This window comes from Maylandia zebra, linkage group LG16 (assembly GCF_041146795.1).
Source record: "Maylandia zebra isolate NMK-2024a linkage group LG16, Mzebra_GT3a, whole genome shotgun sequence".
In the NCBI taxonomy this organism is placed as follows: Eukaryota; Metazoa; Chordata; class Actinopteri; order Cichliformes; family Cichlidae; genus Maylandia; species Maylandia zebra.
This window is the reverse complement of record NC_135182.1, coordinates 5,778,416-5,797,029: the sequence shown is the minus strand read 5'-3', so window position 1 is coordinate 5,797,029 and position 18,614 is coordinate 5,778,416. Positions and strand designations below refer to the sequence as shown.

The following is an 18,614-nucleotide window of genomic DNA, read 5'->3' as shown; positions in this document are numbered from 1 at the left end:
CAGGTGATGTAAAGAACCAGAACCACTATGTGCTGAATGCATGATACACTAGCCATTTCACTTTGCCATTACTCTGCCACTGTCTCAATGTGAAGCTGATTTCTAACGGATCTGGAGCACTGTGAAGGAGTTAGAGCTGCATGCTCTTCTTCTTTTCATGTTTCTAATTTAATGGCCATGCCTGCAAGATTTACACAAACACTGAGGGTTCCCAGTGCAAACTGTTAGCACATTTAAAAAAAATAAATAAATAAAAAACGAGTCTACATTCGTTAAAGCTTTGACTGCTTTGGTGCTTTTAGCTAAATGTCTATACAAACACTTTTACAGTCACACACTTGCCACATTACATAGCAGCAGGGGGGCACTTCTCAAAATAAAATGTGACCCAACACATTTACCAGAAGGGTCTGTGAGGTAATAAAACGTCTCCTTTTTTGGAGGGTGGGGTGATAAGCTCCTGAACCCCAGTCCTACACCCCACAGCTGGGCTGCTCTGCAGAGTTTCAGTCGCACGGTGTGAGGAGGAGGGGTGGGTGAATCTGCAGGACTCTGCTCACCACGCCTCGGTACGGTGAGTTTGTCAGCCATATTGACTACCTCTTCTCCGGTCGTGGGAGACTAGCGGAGGAGTCTCCCTCCAATGAAGCCTGTATCACTATAGCTACACTCTCAGTACGCACCGTGTCCGGGAACGTGAAACGGTCTATTTTTAATCGCTGTGGATATATAAAGTACTGCTGCCTGCTGGAGGGTGTGACAGTTGGGACACATCCTCGAGCGCAGCTAGGCGTTAGAGGTGAGTTTGACCGTCTTCATCTCTGCCTGTCGTCCTTCTTTTCCTTTAAGCCGTCCATTATGAGAAGGGATTTATTTTCTTCTCTGGGCTGCAGAGCGGCAGCTGTGTCTTTATTTGAACACTCTGGGCCGCTGACGAGCGGCACAACTTATTTTCTAGCGCACTTTGACTGGCAGGTTAAAGGCGGCGTGCCCCCGGTTTGGCTTCACCTCAGTTTCTAACCGGCTTCGTGCACGTTTTAGGACGGGAGGACGGGTGAGTAAGCCCGTGTCGCTTTCCTCTGAAGGGCTCAGTGTCAGTCGGTGTTAGGCAACAGAAGAGGGTAGTCATGGCAATTAGTTGTCATGTCTACTTCGAGATTCAAGCGGAATATATATGTGAGCTTTCACGAGCTCCTCTGAGCGCTTCGATAATGATTTCAACAGCTACCCGGGAGAGCTTGAACGTGCCCGCCTTTGCTGTTGAAATTCAGGCGAGGTCCTGTTCATGTGCTGGAAGGGACTGATGCTCTGGTGGGGAAGAGAAAAAAAAGCTCGCAGCGGAAAGAATGTTTCTTGCGCCGTTTGCAACTTTTGTGGTGCTGACAACGCGCCTTTCTTTCTGTAACAATGTCGAAAACAGCCGCTGCTGAAACACGATTAGCACATCGTTCACACTGAACTGTTAGCAGGTGCAGATACGGCATTCGGGGACTCGTGTGTTGCGGTCACCGCACTTTGAGATACTTGCGGTCGATTTAAATTCCGCATTTTTTTAGCGCTGCCTCCAAGATTATACAGGCGATACTGTAACGTAAAAACAAATAACAACTTCGATTTAAGTCTGACTTTTTTTGTTTATCAGCAAGATGAGGATATGTTAACGTTGGCAACCTTGGCCTTAGTTTATCATTTTCAAGTTTAGGCGCTAAGCTTGAAGCACGCGGACCAGTATGGCTTTTGCACATAAATAACGGTTTTCAATTCAGTCACAGTAGCGCGCGCACACACACACACACACATGCAGGACGCTAGCGGTCCATCTGGCACAAACAGATGCTCTGTCGGCGTCAGGCAAATTACGAGCTGCTGATAGGCACAGCGAGTGAATTTATTGGCCATTATTCCCATCGCTCAAATTCTCCTGTTGCTCTCGAGCCCGCCCACTCGTGGGACCGAATTACAACTCATTTGAGAAGGAGGCTCTCCGCACCATGACATCAGATACCCTTGACTGCTGGTTTTAGATTTCTCTCGGCTGCGCTATTTTTTTGTAACCTGTTGAATAATCCCACGGCACAAGGCCACAAAAAGAGAATGCTAATGCTTGTCCTGACCACACGTCCATATAGCTGTTAATTCCTGAGAAATGTTGCTGTAAGACCACTTAAATGCAGAAGAAGAAAGCTTTACAGCAGAAGTTATTAATGAAGGCTTGAAAGTACATGCTTACTCATTGGCTAATTAAAGAGACTTGTCATTACGATTAAACTTCGTATTTGTAAATAAACCCTCACTGTATCAAAAATGGTAACCGTGAGATAAATGTAAAGACACTAAAATGGCAATAACAGCAGTATCCCTCCGCTATTTTAAGAAAGAGAATAGGCCCTGGTTTTCTTTATTCTTAAAAAATTTAAACCAACTTGCACCAACCCTAAGAATGTTCATAATAAGACAATTTGCCAGCTGGAAGAATTTAGACAGAGTATTCACACACCAGCTGTCAACGTGAAACTCCTCTACTATGTTATGGCTATGGCTGTGTTCGTACTGAGTGCAGTTTTCCCTTATCAGCCTTGTTAATGAAAATTTAGACTTTTATGGTGTTTTGTTGCTATTTCCATTCTATCGTAGTCTATGTAAGCACTTTAAAAGTTTAGAGACAGTATTTACATTGTCTGTTTACATTTCTTCTGTTAATTATAGATGCCTGTCAAGTCTAGTTACATCTAAAACAAAGGAGAAATGTGCCAGAAACATCTATTATTGTCATTCGGTGCATTGTGAAGGTGCATTCATGCATGGGTAACAAGTTTAAATGGTCAGAGTTGAACCAGGAACATGCTTTGCATTGCAGCTGGAATTTAAGTTTAACACTAAGCAACAAAAGTAATGGTGAATCTTTAACTGTTCAAGTGGAAAAAGAGATCAAAAATATAAAACGCAGTGAGTTATTACTGTTGTTCTACTTTTTTCACAAACATAAGGCTGACAGCTTGCAACATCTTAAGTAATATGCCAGAAATATGCCTTTCTGTCTCATGTATGTTGGTGTAATTTATCACATCAGTTGTTACGTTGGAGCATATGTAGTAGTATCAGCTGGGAACAGGGAGCCAATATTTTAGCTCCAGAGGCCTGTCGCAGACTGATGCTATCTAGTTTCTCTCATTTCTCCCTTATTTATTGTGCCTCAATCTCATGTCCTCTCTTTCACTTTCTTTGCCTTTATCTGCTCTGTTTCCTGCACACTTTAAAGCTGGTTTAAGTAACTCAGTGCGTGAAGAATTCTGACACAGAGGTTACGGTTTTGGAGGGACAACAAATGCAAACGTCCTTCATGCACGTCTGTAAATAAAACGGGCTGGTTTCAAATTCAGCCATAGTCATTACACATGCATCTGGAGCTAGTCTTTGTTTTTGGCTGATTAGCGTGGTCTTCTGCGGTTGGCTGTTGAGATTCAGCGTTATACTCCATCCCGTCCCCCAATCCTACCCATTCTCTGCCTCCCATTTCCTCCAACTGAGAGGGGGAAAAAAGTCAGCATGTAAGCTTGGAGCGCTTGGAGGTGATTCCAAAAAAGCTGCTGTTTGTGCCATAAATTTTATTATATTTGAGAAACTCATGAAAATTCACACCTTTTCAGTGGCTTGAAAGGAGTTTGTGTTAGCTCAGTTAGTTTCAGAGGTCACACCTGGGACAAGCCATTTGCGTTTTATCACAAAGTCTCCCCTCCTGACATTCACAGAGGGGTCAATTGGCTCTTTGGTGGTTTAAGTAAAGCTTTGTTTTCTAAGCAGTTGGTGCCGATTCCTGCTGTTGTAACAGCTGCTCAAAGTTATGAGTGTGTCAGCCCTGGCACTTAACAGCAGGACATTTTGTGGCTTCTGCAAACACACATGTAATGACAGAGATTTACCGTTGCAAGTATTTCACAGCAACAGTCGCCCTTTGTTTTTTATGTTTAAGCTATCACTATGTAAATTAACAGAATAAAGGAAACCGGTGATGTTGTCAAGAACTGTTGAAAATAATTGAACGAGATCCAGCTCCACATTTCTGAATGGGGTTTCATTACCTTCCCCCTCCCCCCACCACCACTTATTTTATTTTATTGCCATTTTTAAATGGCAAAGAAAGTCAGAACAGTATTTCCCAATATGAATCACAGCCCAACTTAACATGATTAAATGGCAAAGGAGGGACAAGTAACAGAGGTCTGTAAAGGCGACTGGAAAATCTATAAAAGTCTGTAAATTTTTTTGATATTAAGTTAGGGCTGTGCGATCTGACCAAAATCTCATATCCCAATATAAGAATTCTATCGTCCGATAACGATATAAATCACAAAAATGTAACATTTTCTGTAAATTATGTGAATCTCAGGCAGCTCGACTTGCGTGAAGTGTTTCCAGCTGGAGTCGTGTTTTAACCTATGCATGAAACTATACATTTTTAGACATAGTAACGGCCGCCGTTTTCTTTATTACACGGCGTGCTGCAGGGAAAAGCCTGTTCTAACGTTTGAGTCTAAGGTTTATTTTTTAGCACCTGGCGGCTCTTTTTTGCTTCTCATCCGTAAATAATCTGCTCTTTCACGTGATTCATGTGAAAAATCTCAACAGGATCTTGAGCTTTATTGTGAAAGGTTTATGTGGAACATAAACAAGCGGACACGCGATGCTGTTACCGTCGTTGTTGCTAACGACAACGCATAAAAACAGGCGCTTGTCCGTCCCTAGTGTGGTTATATTAAATATAAGAGAAAGAGAGAACTTTAAGAAATTAATAAAAACTACAGTGACCATCAAAACCATGAAAAAATAAATATTGCCGTAAACAGTTTATTTTGCGACACCACGAAACAAACGATAGCGTAATATGAAATGATAGACGTTTTTATATCGTCATCCGATATATATCATTATATCAAACAGCCCTATTAACAGTGTTGATATCAACTGGGAAAACGAGAGAGATGAAAGAAAGCAATGTTCACATTGAGAGAGGTTTCTTTTTGCATGAATGGGGACCTGAAAGCTATATCTTTTTTTAAGTGACCCTGTGGTTTCACTAAATATATTACATCACTTTTTTCTAAGCCTGTCTACACAGTGCAGACCTGTGTGTGCTGTGGGTTTTTTCTTTTTTGAACGACTGGCTTTATACTGTTTCACAGAACACAGACGTAAAACCACTTCAACTCTCTTAGCATTCAGTGTCTTCACCTATCTGCTGGCTGCAGGTATATGGGTCAAGTGAAGCTTTGAATTCTTACCGACTTTCTCTCTCTCTCTCTTTTTTTTTTTTTTTTTTTTCCATCAATTCACTGTTGTAGTCCTTCCTCACTGTCTCTCACCCTCGATGTGAAATAGAAAGACACAGAGCAAGCAGAAGGTGTTACAGGGTTGGAAGAAAATTGCACAAGGTGACTCAGCTGATAAACTCATCCCAGGCTTTAGATTTTGCAGTCTACCTGCTTTAAATTTAAGTTTTCCAGCCAAGGGACTTATGCTGATAATGGTTCAGTTTCTTCTGGTTCAGTCTAGCTGTTATTAAATTGTGGATGAAGTTATTTTAGATCTATGAGACACTTTCTCATCTTTCCTACCTACAGCTGAAAATGGTTTCAACAATGAATTTGTTGCATTGATTGTAATAGGGCTTCCAGTGAAAAAGCTGTTAAGGCCAGCAGGAGCGATGGAACTGTCTGAGTTATTTATGCATTTGTGGTGCTGATACTGATATCTGTTTTTAGGGTGCTTAAAAAAATCCAACATCAATACAAATTGGTCAGTATTTATATATCAGTGCTTCCCACCACAAGTAGAGCTCTGTTGGATCTGGTTTGCACTGTATGTTAACAGCTGTCAGAGTTTGTTTGGTAGATAATTAATCTCACTGTTATTTAGAAAGTTCAGTTGCTGCTAGCCTGCTATCACCTGTACTTTCTATCTTGTGATTTCCATAGCTCTCTAGTTAAGTGGCTGTTCTGGTGTTAGTTTGTGCATATACACTACTTGCATATAGATAATTCATAGGTCCAATAAATATATAATTTCAGCATATCTGGTATGCTTAAGAATCAATATTGGAAGTAAGTAACATTTATTAAGAGCTTTACACAAAAAAAAGTAAAATTAAAAACATTAAGTGCCATAATAGCCAATAAAAAGATAAAATAAGACACAATTAAGAAAAAGATTTCTAAAAGACAAACAAATGAAGAATAATAATAATAATAATAATAATAATAATAATAATAATCCAATAAAATCAACACAAAGCCTGTTTTATTAAAAGTTTTTACTGCTTTTTAAAAGCACCCACAGAGTCAACTAGACGTAGTTGTGGCGGTAGACTCTTCCATTGCCTCGGTCCCACAGACTTAAAGGCTCATTCTCCCCAGTCTTTAGTTGTGTACAGCAAACAACTAACAGATTCTGAACCCGTGAAGATGGTGAGGAGCAGTGTATATAATCTGGACCTTGGCCGTGACTTATTTCGTATGTTATTACAAGGATTTTAAAATGAATCGTAAACCTGTTGGGAGCCAGTGTAAAGAGTATGAATGCTAGTGATGTGGACTTGCTTTCTAGAAGATGTTACTAGCCTGGCCGCAGCATTTTGTATTGCTTGGAAGTGTGAAAGTAAAACTTTGTCCAAGCTGGTAAGCAGGCCATTACAGTAATCTAAATGAAAAAACAAAAACGATAAACATTATTTTCCATTTCAACTAAGGAGAACATAAGTCACAGTTTAGAAATGTTCTTTAAATGAAAGAAACAGGAATCGAGACAAAGATTTTATATGCAAGTCGAACCCCAAAGAAGAATCAAATATTACACTAAGATTCTGAATGCTGGACTTAGCCGTTGAACAAAAAACGTACGAGTCTGACTCATTTTAGGTTATAGTTCACAAGGAGCTATAATTATGGTCTCAGCATTGTTGGTGTTCAAAGCAAGGTAATTGCTAGCAAGCTTATACTAATCTGGGTTAAATAAGATGGACTAGGGTGGATAAAGCTGAATGTCATTGGCATCGAAATGATACGAAACGTAATTAAAAGATTTTAGATTTCCACATAATGACTGCGAGCTACACTAGAGTTTCCTCTGACTCCACCCTGCCTAACCATACTTCACCATCTTTCAGTTCCTATCCCAAAAGTGGTAGAGATATATCCCGGACAGGCAAGTGTACTCAGTTACATGTCCTATAGATAGTGCAGTATTGTAGATAATGGAGATCAACATTCTCTTCTGGAGAAATTATGAAATGACACAATTTCTTAATTACAAAAGATTTTTATCGGCACAAACTGGAAACCCTGATGTATCTTTGATGGGCAAATATCAGCTGATATCAGGAAACCAATGTACACTACCAGTCAAAAGTTTGGACACACCTTCTTATATAATGATTTTCCTTTATTTTATTTACATTGTAGATTCTCACTGAAGGCATCAAAACTATGAATGAACACGTACGGAATAATGCAGTAAACAAAAAAAGAGTGAAACAACTCAAAACATGTTTTATAATTTAGATTATTCAAAATAGCCACCCTTTGCTTTGATCACTGCTTTGCACATTTTTGGCATTCTCTTGATGACCTTCATGAGGTCGTCACCTGAAATAGTTTTCAACACTCTTGAAGGAGTTCGCAGGGATGCTGAGCACTGGTTGGACTTTTTGCCTTCACTCTGCGGTCCATCTCATCCCAAACCATCTTGACTGGGTTTAGGTCAGGTGACTGTGGAGGTCAGGATATCTGGTGCAGAAATCCATCACTCTCCTTCTTGATCAAATAACCCTTTCACAGCCTGGAGGTGTGTTTGACATCTTTGTCCTGTTGAAAAATAAATGTTGGTCCAACTAAATGCAAACTGGATGGGATTGCATGTCGCTGCTGGATGCTGGGGTAGCCATGCTGGTTCCATGTGATATCAATTGTGAATAAATCCCCAACAGTGTCACCAGTAATGCACCCTCACCATTACACCTCCTCCTCTATGCTTCACGGTGACTATCTAAAAGACACGGTGGGTCGAACCAAAACTCTCAAATTTGGACTCATCAGACCAAAGATTTTCATCAGATGTCCATTCCTTGGGTCTTTTGGTCCAAACAAACTCTTCTGATTGTTGCTTTTCCTTAGTAGTGGTTTCTTAGCAGCTATCTGACCATACAGTAAAGGTCTGATTCACACCAGTCTCCTCTGAACAGTTGATGTAGAGATGCTACTGGAACTCTGTGTGACATTTATCTGGGCTCTACTCTGAGGTGCTGGAAACTTGTGTTTTCTGAGTCTGGTGACTCGGATGGATTTATCCTCAGCAGCAGAGGTGACTCTTGGTCGTCCTTTCTTGGGGCAATCCTCATGTGAGCCAGTTTCGCCATAGTATTTGATGGTTTTTGCGACTGCACTTGGGGACACATTCAACCTTTTAGCAATTGTCTGGACTGACTGACCTTCAGTTCTTAAAGTCATGATGGACTGTTGTGTCTCTTTACTTATGAAATCTAAAATTTGTCAAACAGGGTTGTCAGCTGTGTACAAACCCGACTTCTGCACAATGCAATTGATGATCCCAACCCCATTAAGAAGGCAAGAAATTACGCAAATAAACTCTGACATGGCACACCTGTGAAGTGAAACCATTTCAGGCGACTACATCATGAAGCTCACTGAGAGCACATTCAGAGTTTACAGTGCTGTCATCATGGCAAAGGGTGGCTACTTTCAGGAATCTAAAATATAAGACAGAGTGATTTATCAGTTTTTTTTCTTTGCTGCATAATTCCATATATCTTTCTTCATATATTTGATGTCTTCAGTATGTATCTACAATGTAGAAAGTAGTAAAAATAAAGAAAAACCATTAAATGGGAAGGTGTGTCCAAACGTTTGAGTGGCAGTTTATCTGTGAGCCTCAGTTAGCCACACAGTCTTAGTGACTGACCAGCAAACCCACACATTGACCTCCTGTGACTAAAGATAAAATGTATATTTCCTGACCAGCTGGCGATTGATTGGACTTTATTTTATTTTAATGTTTTCAATGTTGAAATCTGTTGCAAAGATGGTGTCACTAGCAGACTTGTGCGGTCACTCCGTTTGTATCGATGACACCAACTTACAACTTACATGCAGACCATATCATCATCATTTGCTCTCTGACCTTTAATGAAACTTGAAAATGTGCAACGCAAACTGGAAATGGAACATTTGCCTTCAAAGTAAAAGTTGCAGTGGTAAGGTGCAACTTTTACTTTAAAGCTGGTAAGCAGATACAATTACCAGCTAGTTTCCATTTGGGATTTTGTGATACCGGGGGTCACCGACCTGTCTCTAGGCCTGCGTAATTGGGGTTTTAGGAGTCAATGTCAATGCTATCAATCACTTGCCAAACGTGGAATACTGAATTTTTCCTCAGGACTGAAAATGCCAGATTTTCACTTGGTGGCTTCTAGCATTGTGACTGAGCCTTTGTACTGGATGCTCTTTCAGTCTATTTACCTGCTAGAAGATGACCTCACTCAGCAGTATTGTGTGATAGAAACCTGAAACTGGTCCTGTCGGAATAGAGCTTTTTTGTGATATGAAACTTTGGCTTGGGGGTGCGTTCAGTTGCTGTCACAACTGTCAGTAATAGTATTGTCCTAGTTGTCAAAGGAGCTTGCAAAGAAAAGCGTCTGGACTTCTTTAAGTTGCTTGAAGACGTTTCACCTCTCATCCGAGAAGCTTCTTCAGTTCTAAGGTCAAATGGTGGAGAGTCCCAGATATAAACCTAGTGGGAGTGACCCCCCACAGAGGGACAAAAGGACCCCCTGATGATCCTCTAATCGCCTGAGCCAAGGTGGGAAACTGGGCGTGGGTCCCAATCAGCCAGAGTTTCGGGTGTGTTCATTGTGAAACCTGGCCCCACCTTATCATGCGAATTCCTGAGGTCAGATGGCCCAGGATGTGAGTGGGCGTTAAGGCGTCTGGGAAGGGATCTCAAAACTGGATTATAGATGGCAGAGAGTTGGTGTCGTAAACCCCCGCCTCTGTTCAAAGATGGTCGCTCACAGTGGACATAGATGGCTTCTTTCACTCCTCTTTCAAACCATCTGTCCTCTCTGTCCAAAATGTGAACATTGGCATCCTCGAAAGAGTGTCCTTTATCCTTAAGATGCAGATGGACTGCTGAGTCTTGTCCTGTGGAGGTGGCTCTTCTGTGTTGTGCCATGCGCTTGTGAAGTGGCTGTTTGGTCTCTCCGATGTAGAGGTCTGAGCATTCCTCGCTGCACTGTACAGCATACACCACATTGTTAAGTCTGTGTTTTGGCGTTTTGTCTTTCGGGTGAACCAGTTTCTGTCTGAGCGTGTTGCTGGGTCTGAAATACACTGGGATGTCATGCTTGGAGAAAACTCTCCTGAGTTTCTCTGATACACCGGCTACATAGGGGATGACAATGTTGTTGCGTCTGTCCTCCCTCGCTGGTGTCTGATCTTCTTTTCTGTGCCTCTTTGCTGACTTTAAGAACGCCCATTTAGGATAGCCGCACGTTTTGAGTGCTTCCTTTACATGTGTGACACACATGTAAAGGAAGCACTCAAAACGTGCGGACAGAGAGGACAGATGGTTTGAAAGAGGAGTGAAAGAAGCCATCTATGTCCACTGTGAGCGACCATCTTTGAACAGAGGCGGTGGTTTACGACACCAACTCTCTGCCATCTATAATCCAGTTTTGAGATCCCTTCCCAGACGCCTTAACGCCCACTCACATCCTGGGCCATCTGACCTCAGGAATTCGCATGATAAGGTGGGGCCAGGTTTCACAATGAACACACCCGAAACTCTGGCTGATTGGGACCCACGCCCAGTTTCCCACCTTGGCTCAGGCGATTAGAGGATCATCAGGGGGTCCTTTTGTCCCTCTGTGGGGGGTCACTCCCACTAGGTTTATATCTGGGACTCTCCACCATTTGACCTTAGAACTGAAGAAGCTTCTCGGATGAGAGGTGAAACGTCTTCAAGCAACTTAAAGAAGTCCAGACGCTTTTCTTTGCAAGCTCCTTTGACTACGATGACCTGGATGACTGAGAACCTTCACAGACATATTGTCCTAGTTGATGTGGTCAAACTACAGCTGCTGCTACTGCTGACAGTACAATCAATCTTTAGTAGTCTTAAATATGTTCCTGCCCTCTGAAGGTGCCAGTGTTTCAAACAGTAATATTAGTTTTGCTCACTCTTCTTCTAGAATAATGATTTAAAACATGATTCTGTCCTACATCTTCCTATTTTAACAAGTACTGTTTCAAGCGGTAGTCTAGAGGTCACTCGTATTACAATCTTGGCTTAGTTGAGATGCTTCTGCACCTGAAGAAAAAAGCTCATCTGGCTTCCAAAGCTCTCTTTGAACGAAAATGTATTCTGAGCCAGGTAGACCTTTAGGATTTGGGCCTCATAAGACGCTGATGTGATTATGGAAGGCTTGACTGAGACTGAGCAGTGCATTGATTTGCAGGTCATGTTGTACAGTTTTCTGACACATCAAAGGGACTTTTTAAAAGTGAGAATTTGTAAATTTACAATGCTCTCAGATGTGACTATAAAATTTCAGTTTGCCTCAAGACTATTCAAATATGTAGAAATCCTTCTGCCAGCCTTCTAATAGGATGGAAACATGTAGGGCAGTTATTGACCACATTAAATGGATCTGCAGTGACTTCTGTAAAGTATTTAACTGAGGTTAGTTAGCAGTTCAATGTAGTTGTCCAAGTTAATTATTCTTTAAATAATTTTTACTGTTTTTTCTGTTCAATAGCCTAATCCTTTAAATGTGATTATTGTAAAGAATGTTTTATGCAGAGACATGTAAATTCTTGGCTGAAGTCCTCAAAATAATTTTCTTTTAGTCTTGGAGGCGTAGGTTTGTTTAAATTCACTCACTAATAGTTAGACAAACAAAGCATAGCAGAGGCTGACTGCACTGATAAGTCAATTTGAGAACACACACTTTGAAACCAATTTCTTTTAGATCTAAACACCATCTTTATGACATACTGAATGTTTTATTTGTCCCAGTTTACAAACCAAACCTAGTTTCCATCATTATTTCGAAAATAAAAACAAAATGAAGAACTCTTCCATAATTCTTCTTGGATGGCTTCTTGTGGTCATATTAATTAGTGTAAACCTTTCCAGTAACTCTGAGATATTTAGAGAACCAAAATCTTTCACTTTGTTTTTCTTGTCAGACCGAGCCTAAGCCTGTGTCTGAGCCTGGTTTAATGCTATGTGCTGACACTTGTGGAAGGTCTATTTCTAGCCCCACACATCACAAAGATCTGGCACCTACGGGACACCTACTAACTGCTCTCCTTACATTCTAATCATTTTAGGTAACAAGATGTACTAGATAAACCCACACTGTCCAGAGAACATAACATTTCTCAGTAAGCAAGTTATGATTTGTCATAGAGATCATGCAAAGGGCTTTGTAAACCCCCACCACCCCCACCCGTTTTGTCCCCACTTACTGGTTTGTTTCTGTTTCTTCTTTCTTTCCCTGATTTTCTCTATAACTAACCACTGTCCTCTACCTACTCTATGGTTCTCATTTGTTTTTTATGCTGAGTTTAGGACTGCTCCTCTGTTACAGCTTCATCTGAACACTGAGGAATTCTGCTGTAGTCAAAGGATCTCAGTAACATCTGTGTGTGTACAGTATGGTTGTTTGCTAAGTGTTGCTAGTTTAGTTTGTCCCTTTTTCATAACGTACTTGCAGTAAAACATGAAGTTAATAGTGGTTCAGTGATTTTTGTGACGTAATCTTATATCAAATGGCCAGTTTGTCCTGTTTTGACAGTGTGACCATGTCAGCAGTGTTCTGTTTGGAAAGGTTTGCATTTCCCCTTATTCCTTATTAACCTGCAGCAACTGATAAATCTGTTTTGTCAGGGCTATTTTCAGTCAGCGCACACATGGTTTAGAAAGAGATGTACGTAAAGGATTATTGAAGAGGCCTAATCCCACCTTTACAGGTAATATAACAGTTCAGTCACACAGTTATATTGTGTGACTGACTGCGGTGTAATGAAACATCACATAGTCAGACACACAAAGTAAATATGTTACAATAAAGAATTGTAACATCAGATTAAACAGTAACAGATTGTTTGATAAATGGTAAATGGCCTGCATTTGTATAGCGCTTTTCTAGTCCATAGGACCCCAAAGCGCTTTACACTACATTCAGTCATTCACCCATTCACACACACATTCACACACTGGCGATGGCAAGCTACGTTGTAGCCACAGCTGCCCTGGGGCGCACTGACAGAGGCGATAGATAGACTGTTAGACAACTATGTGCTATATAGTTGTCCAGATAACAGTTCAAATCAATATATAGGTCGTTAGGAAACTCCAGTGAAGACTGATCTGTACACAAGGTCTAAGTTTTAAAGTGGGGAAAAATAAATATGTGCAGTAGTGCATGCAGCACCGTAGCAGCAGAGATGGTAGTGAACTGACTACAGCTTGTTCGTCTGCAACGAAGTTTCCTAACCAGTAGGAATTCAGAGGAACACGGTGGTGTGGAAAGTAGCACTGATGCCTTACAGCAAGAAGGTTCTGGGTTTGAATCCAGAATTCAGTCTGGGCCTTTCTGTTGATACAGCCGTGCAGCACGTTACACTTAACTGATGACAGGATTTCTCATTCGGCAGCTTCCTCATAGCTCTCACACATCCTTGCTAAGAGGAGTTTACATGCCTGAGCATAATGAAAAGCACCTTGCGTACATCCAGGAAACTCACTTCAGTTGCTGACTTTTAGAGAGCAAAAAAATTCTTGAGTTGGAGAAAACCCCGTAGGAACAAGGAGCACATGCACACCCCACACAGAAAGGCCACCCTCAGAAGCCTGGGTATCTGAACCCAGAACTCTGTTGCTGCAAGGTGGCAGTACTAGACCCGTGTATTGGTCGGGCTCTAGCATTGAGTGTGTGTCAGCAGTGTTTTTGTAGCCGCAGTATTAAAAATGACTAGGTATGTACATTTATAGTGAGGAGATGTGAATTCAGTTAGTTTATGTATGCACAGTGTGACTAAAATGTGGGAGGTTTATCTGTTACAGCAGATGCTGTGAAATCATCCATCCATCCGTTTATCCATCGTCTTCCACCTATCTAATTCAGGGTCGTGGGGGAGCTGGAGTCTATCCCAGCTGTCACAGGGCTGTGAAGTGTATATTAGAAAAATTACCACGTAAGGAAGTGGTTGGTATAGTGAAAGGAAACGCAGTGCAAACTGTTGTCAGCATGAACCCAATCAGCAGATCCTTTGTTTTTATCTTTCTGTTTTCTAATCATAGCACTGTTCTGTCTTCAGCACAAATGTATAATTGTACTATAAGAGAACCAAGAAATATAGAAGAAACACACTACAGCAGAGCCCTGGGGCTACGTCTACCTTATGTTGTTTTTTTCTCTTATTTGTTGACATTTGCTTTCATTGTTGCTTTGTGTCTTAGGCGCTGGTGCCCCGGAGTGAGGCAGGAAGACGGAGGACGACTTCTTTCTGTTTCATCAGCAGCAGGGGACAGAGCGGAGAAAGATGCCCAAACCGGTTAGTACCTACATCAGGAATGAATGGTTCACTTACTAGAGTCATGTCATAGTTACTCCCTGTATTGCTATTCTTAAGTCCTGCAAGGTTTTCCCAATCATCAGATTGCAGGGTTTTGGGGGAGTTGTTGCATCGATTTAGGTTTGTATCCTTTTTTTTTTTTAATTCTGTGCTATGGGCAAAGCAAGGATCTAATTGCTCATGTCAGCAGCATGTAAGGTTCCTGAAGGTTTGGATTTGCATTTTGCAAATGATTATAAAAGAAATGAATGACTTGAGGATGTTAGAAGATGGCAGCCCATTCAATTAGCTCTAAATTTGCCCAGCTAATGCATTTGCTGGACAGTGGGTTTGTCTGGGTTGTTTCACACTTATGCACACTTCTGATTTCTGGGGCTAGAATAAAGACAATGCAAAATTTAGGTTTCCTGTATATGTGAACAACCTTGAAGTTTCAGGGGCTTTCACACATAAACACCAATTAGTTTGTTTGTTTTTATCACAGTGAGTCAATTTGTCTCTTACAAATATAACATTCAAGAAGATATTAACCACACAACCTGAGGATCATCATTTTATGTACAGTATCTGCTGAGCTCTTGGTTTTTCCTCCATTGAATACTCAGGCTAAAGCTTCTGTCAGAGAAAAATGGTTGGCTGTAAGCTCAGGATGGGTTTTGGGTTCTGGTTGGAAAACCGAAACCATTGTTCTTTTCCTTTTCCTCAAGTGTAGCTGGAGGCAGTAGTACTGGTTAGGGCTGAACGATATATCGCATTTGCGATAATATCGCGACATGATCAAGTGCAATTTTCTAACCGCAAAGGCTGCGATTATACTCTGGACATGTCCAAATTCATGGGCTGCATCCTCCTGAGGCCGCATTTGTAGACCGATTACGTCACAGCGACGTGCCGAAGGCTGTCCAAATTACTACCATATCCCAGAATTCATAGCGCGGCCCAGCCAAACTCCAGTTTCCAGCAATGGCGGCCGCTACTAAGTTTTAAAATTACTCATACTAATCTTTCTGGGTCACAAAATAAACTTTTAACATATTTTCAGGCGAGAAAGTAGTTGTGTAAACATCAAATATCTGCTCGGTTTATCAAGATATCCCATATTTGCAAAAGTGCTTCGACGTTTTCAGAGGCGTCTGCTACCCACCAGCTCGACAGCTAGCCGGGAGCTCGAGGGTTACTGATGCGGCCGAGAACGGCACAAGTCCCGGCACATCATTTTCAGATCACCGCGGAGTTTCGCTGCTCGGGTTAAACGTAATATATAAGTCACTTAGACAACCTAAAAATGTTATTGTTGGGCTTTTTTCAGTGTTTTGTTTGTTCGTGAGTAAATCGGTTTGGCTGAGATTAAAGTTATTAGATTAGATAAAATAAAACTTTATTAATCCCCCGGGTGGGTTCCTCCTTGGTTTTCACACAGCTGACTAAACGTCAAACAGAAAACTTATTAAACAGAAGTATGAGACAGTCAAGAATTTACACCAGTGTCTGGTTATATTTTAGATAGCAAGAAGCAGACGGCCGAGTTTATTAAACTCCACCGAGACAGCGGTGACGCTAATCAGAACTAGACCGTCCAATTTCACGCCTTTAAATTTTAAAGGCGTGTTTGTGTGTGTGTTTATACAATTGCTATTATGTTTGCACTTTATGTGTAATGTTACTGACTGCAGAGATCAGTAAGATGTGTGTATTTTTTATTTATTAGTTTTATTTATTTAATATTATTTTTTAATTGAATGACTGTCTAGTAGTTCACAGATGTCGAAAAACTGAGTGTGGTAAAGCCACTGATTTTTTTTTATGTATATTTCTGCAATCTGCACATTGTACTGACTTTCATTTTAATGTTTACACCAGGGTTCCTTGTCAGCACTTTATGCTCAGATGTTTGTAAGCTAAAAATAAACTATTGTGTATGTTCAAATATACTGTTGTGATTGAAGTAGTTAAATAAAAATGTCAGTCATCAATTCATGCATCACCTCATGTCATCATAACAGAGGTCTGTCTTCCAGGAAAGAACAGTTTAAAATTAATGTAATATAGTATTGGCCATACTATATGATGTATTGCTTGTCTTTGTTTAATAATACAGAAGACAAAGACCTTAAAAAAATAATCGCATATCGCATCGCAATCGCAATATTGGGGCAAAAAATCGCAATTAGATTATTTTCCATAATCGTTCAGCCCTAGTACTGGTGACATGAATTACATGAGTCTAGACTTTCTTTTCAGCTCTACTAGTCAGAAGTAATGCTTTGTAGGACAACACAGAGTTTTGGGATAACACACATGCATGCACAGAGGCACAACAGTCGTCCACTTTGTGGGATTGTCCTGTCTGTTGAGGGGGAAAAAACCCACAAAGAGGGCTTTCTCTGCTCTATTTTTAAACTGAAGGACACTGGGAGCTTTCATTTTGCTGTGACACAAACGTGTAGAGGCTGAGATTGCACTGCCGCTTAAATAACAGGATTATATTTTGATGGCTGTGATGTATTTTCTGTCTATTACTTTAATATTACTTTAGAAACGCAATGTAAACTCCTCAGCATGATATAAACAAAATTAAAGGCGGTGGTTATGAAGAAATATAGAATTTTATTCCAGATTTAAATACTAACCAAGATCTAACAGAACCAGATGTTTAGTAAAAGTCAATTGTGGTTTTCCAGCCTTAGTTTGGTGAACCAGCTCAATGCATCGCTATAAACCTCAAGCAAATAATAATAATGGGTTCAAAGCAGATTACAGATGGAGCAGATAGTGATCATTAAAAACTAAAGCAAGGGCAGGAAGCTGGACGTTACGGGGCTTTTATGATCCTGCTGCACGTACACACTGGCTGCTTACACGGTTTTCTTGAGCCAGAGAGCGACAGGACTGAACCCTTGGCCCATCAATCTCGGTAATGGGGAATTAGGCCAGACACAATTCCTGGAAAGAGGAGATTGTGGGGGAGAAGCAGCAAGAGGATTGGAGGTGAAGCATGAGACACAAGGTAATAGAATAGAAAGATGAAGAGATGCAAAATGATGAAACGGCTCATAAGAAAAAGGATTTGGGAGAGGACTGAGTGATGGGCACTTTGTTCACCTCCAGTCTAGAAAAACGACACCCAAGCTACCCTTGAGGGGAACTCCTACTCTGGTTACATTACAATGCACTTTGACATTAAGCCTAGCGGTTGAATAGTAAACACATCAGCCCTTTCACTGCTTCATTTATGCATTCTGGTTTCCTGAAAATGCTTAAATGTCACTTTGGATTACAAGCTAAAGCTGAGTTCCCCCTGAAGGCATACCTATAACCATTGAGCACATAAGCTAGCCTGACTCCTTCAGCTCCAAGCTAATAAGCAACAAAAGAAGAAACTGTAGACAGGAAAAACGCATCAACAATTGAGGTGACCCGAAAGGTCTGCAAAGCATTTGTCTTGTTGGGGCACAAAGAAAGACCCTCAAAAGGCAAGACAGGCTATAAGCTAGCTAGCCCCAGGAAAGCCATTAAAAAGTGAGTTTGCACTAGATCGTAATCCTCCCTTAAGCAGTGTTTTAATGGCAAGTACACACCCCTAACCCAACATGGACGACCCCTGCTACTGACTGCTTCCTTCCTTCTTCTTTCATGTAGGTCAGAGGGGGTTGTACAAAACGAGTCTGTGTTAGGAAGCAGCCCAGAAATTGATTGCTGTAAAAACAGAGGGTGAATTCTTCAAAAACAGTGAAATGAAATTGAAATGAAATTTTCTTTTTTCTTTCCTCACATTTTCACATGTTGTACTGTGACTGAGAATTTTATATTCCCTCATCAGATAACCTTGATAATGAAACACAATACCACACCCTACCTTCACAATAACCTTGAGCTTGGATTTGGTTGGATCTTGACTATAAGGACACTTGAACTAAAGTAGGGCTGCCACAAATGATTATTTTGATAGTCGACTAGTTACCG

At 40.9% G+C, this 18,614-nt stretch overlaps 1 protein-coding gene across 4 annotated transcripts in view; it reads left to right on the top strand.

The window, feature by feature from the left end:
• Positions 1–429: 429 nt before the first annotated feature.
• LOC101469272 (radixin) overlaps positions 430–18,614 on the top strand; it is a 48,242-nt gene continuing 30,057 nt past the window's right edge. Inside the window, exons 1-2 of one of the 4 annotated variants that reach the window (XM_012925242.5) lie at positions 430–574; positions 14,536–14,630. In XM_012925242.5, coding sequence (XP_012780696.1) covers positions 14,619–14,630 — 12 coding nt within the window. In that variant the 5' untranslated portion in view covers positions 430–574; positions 14,536–14,618. The other 3 variants (XM_012925243.5, XM_004573027.5, XM_012925244.4) reach the window with 3 other exon arrangements.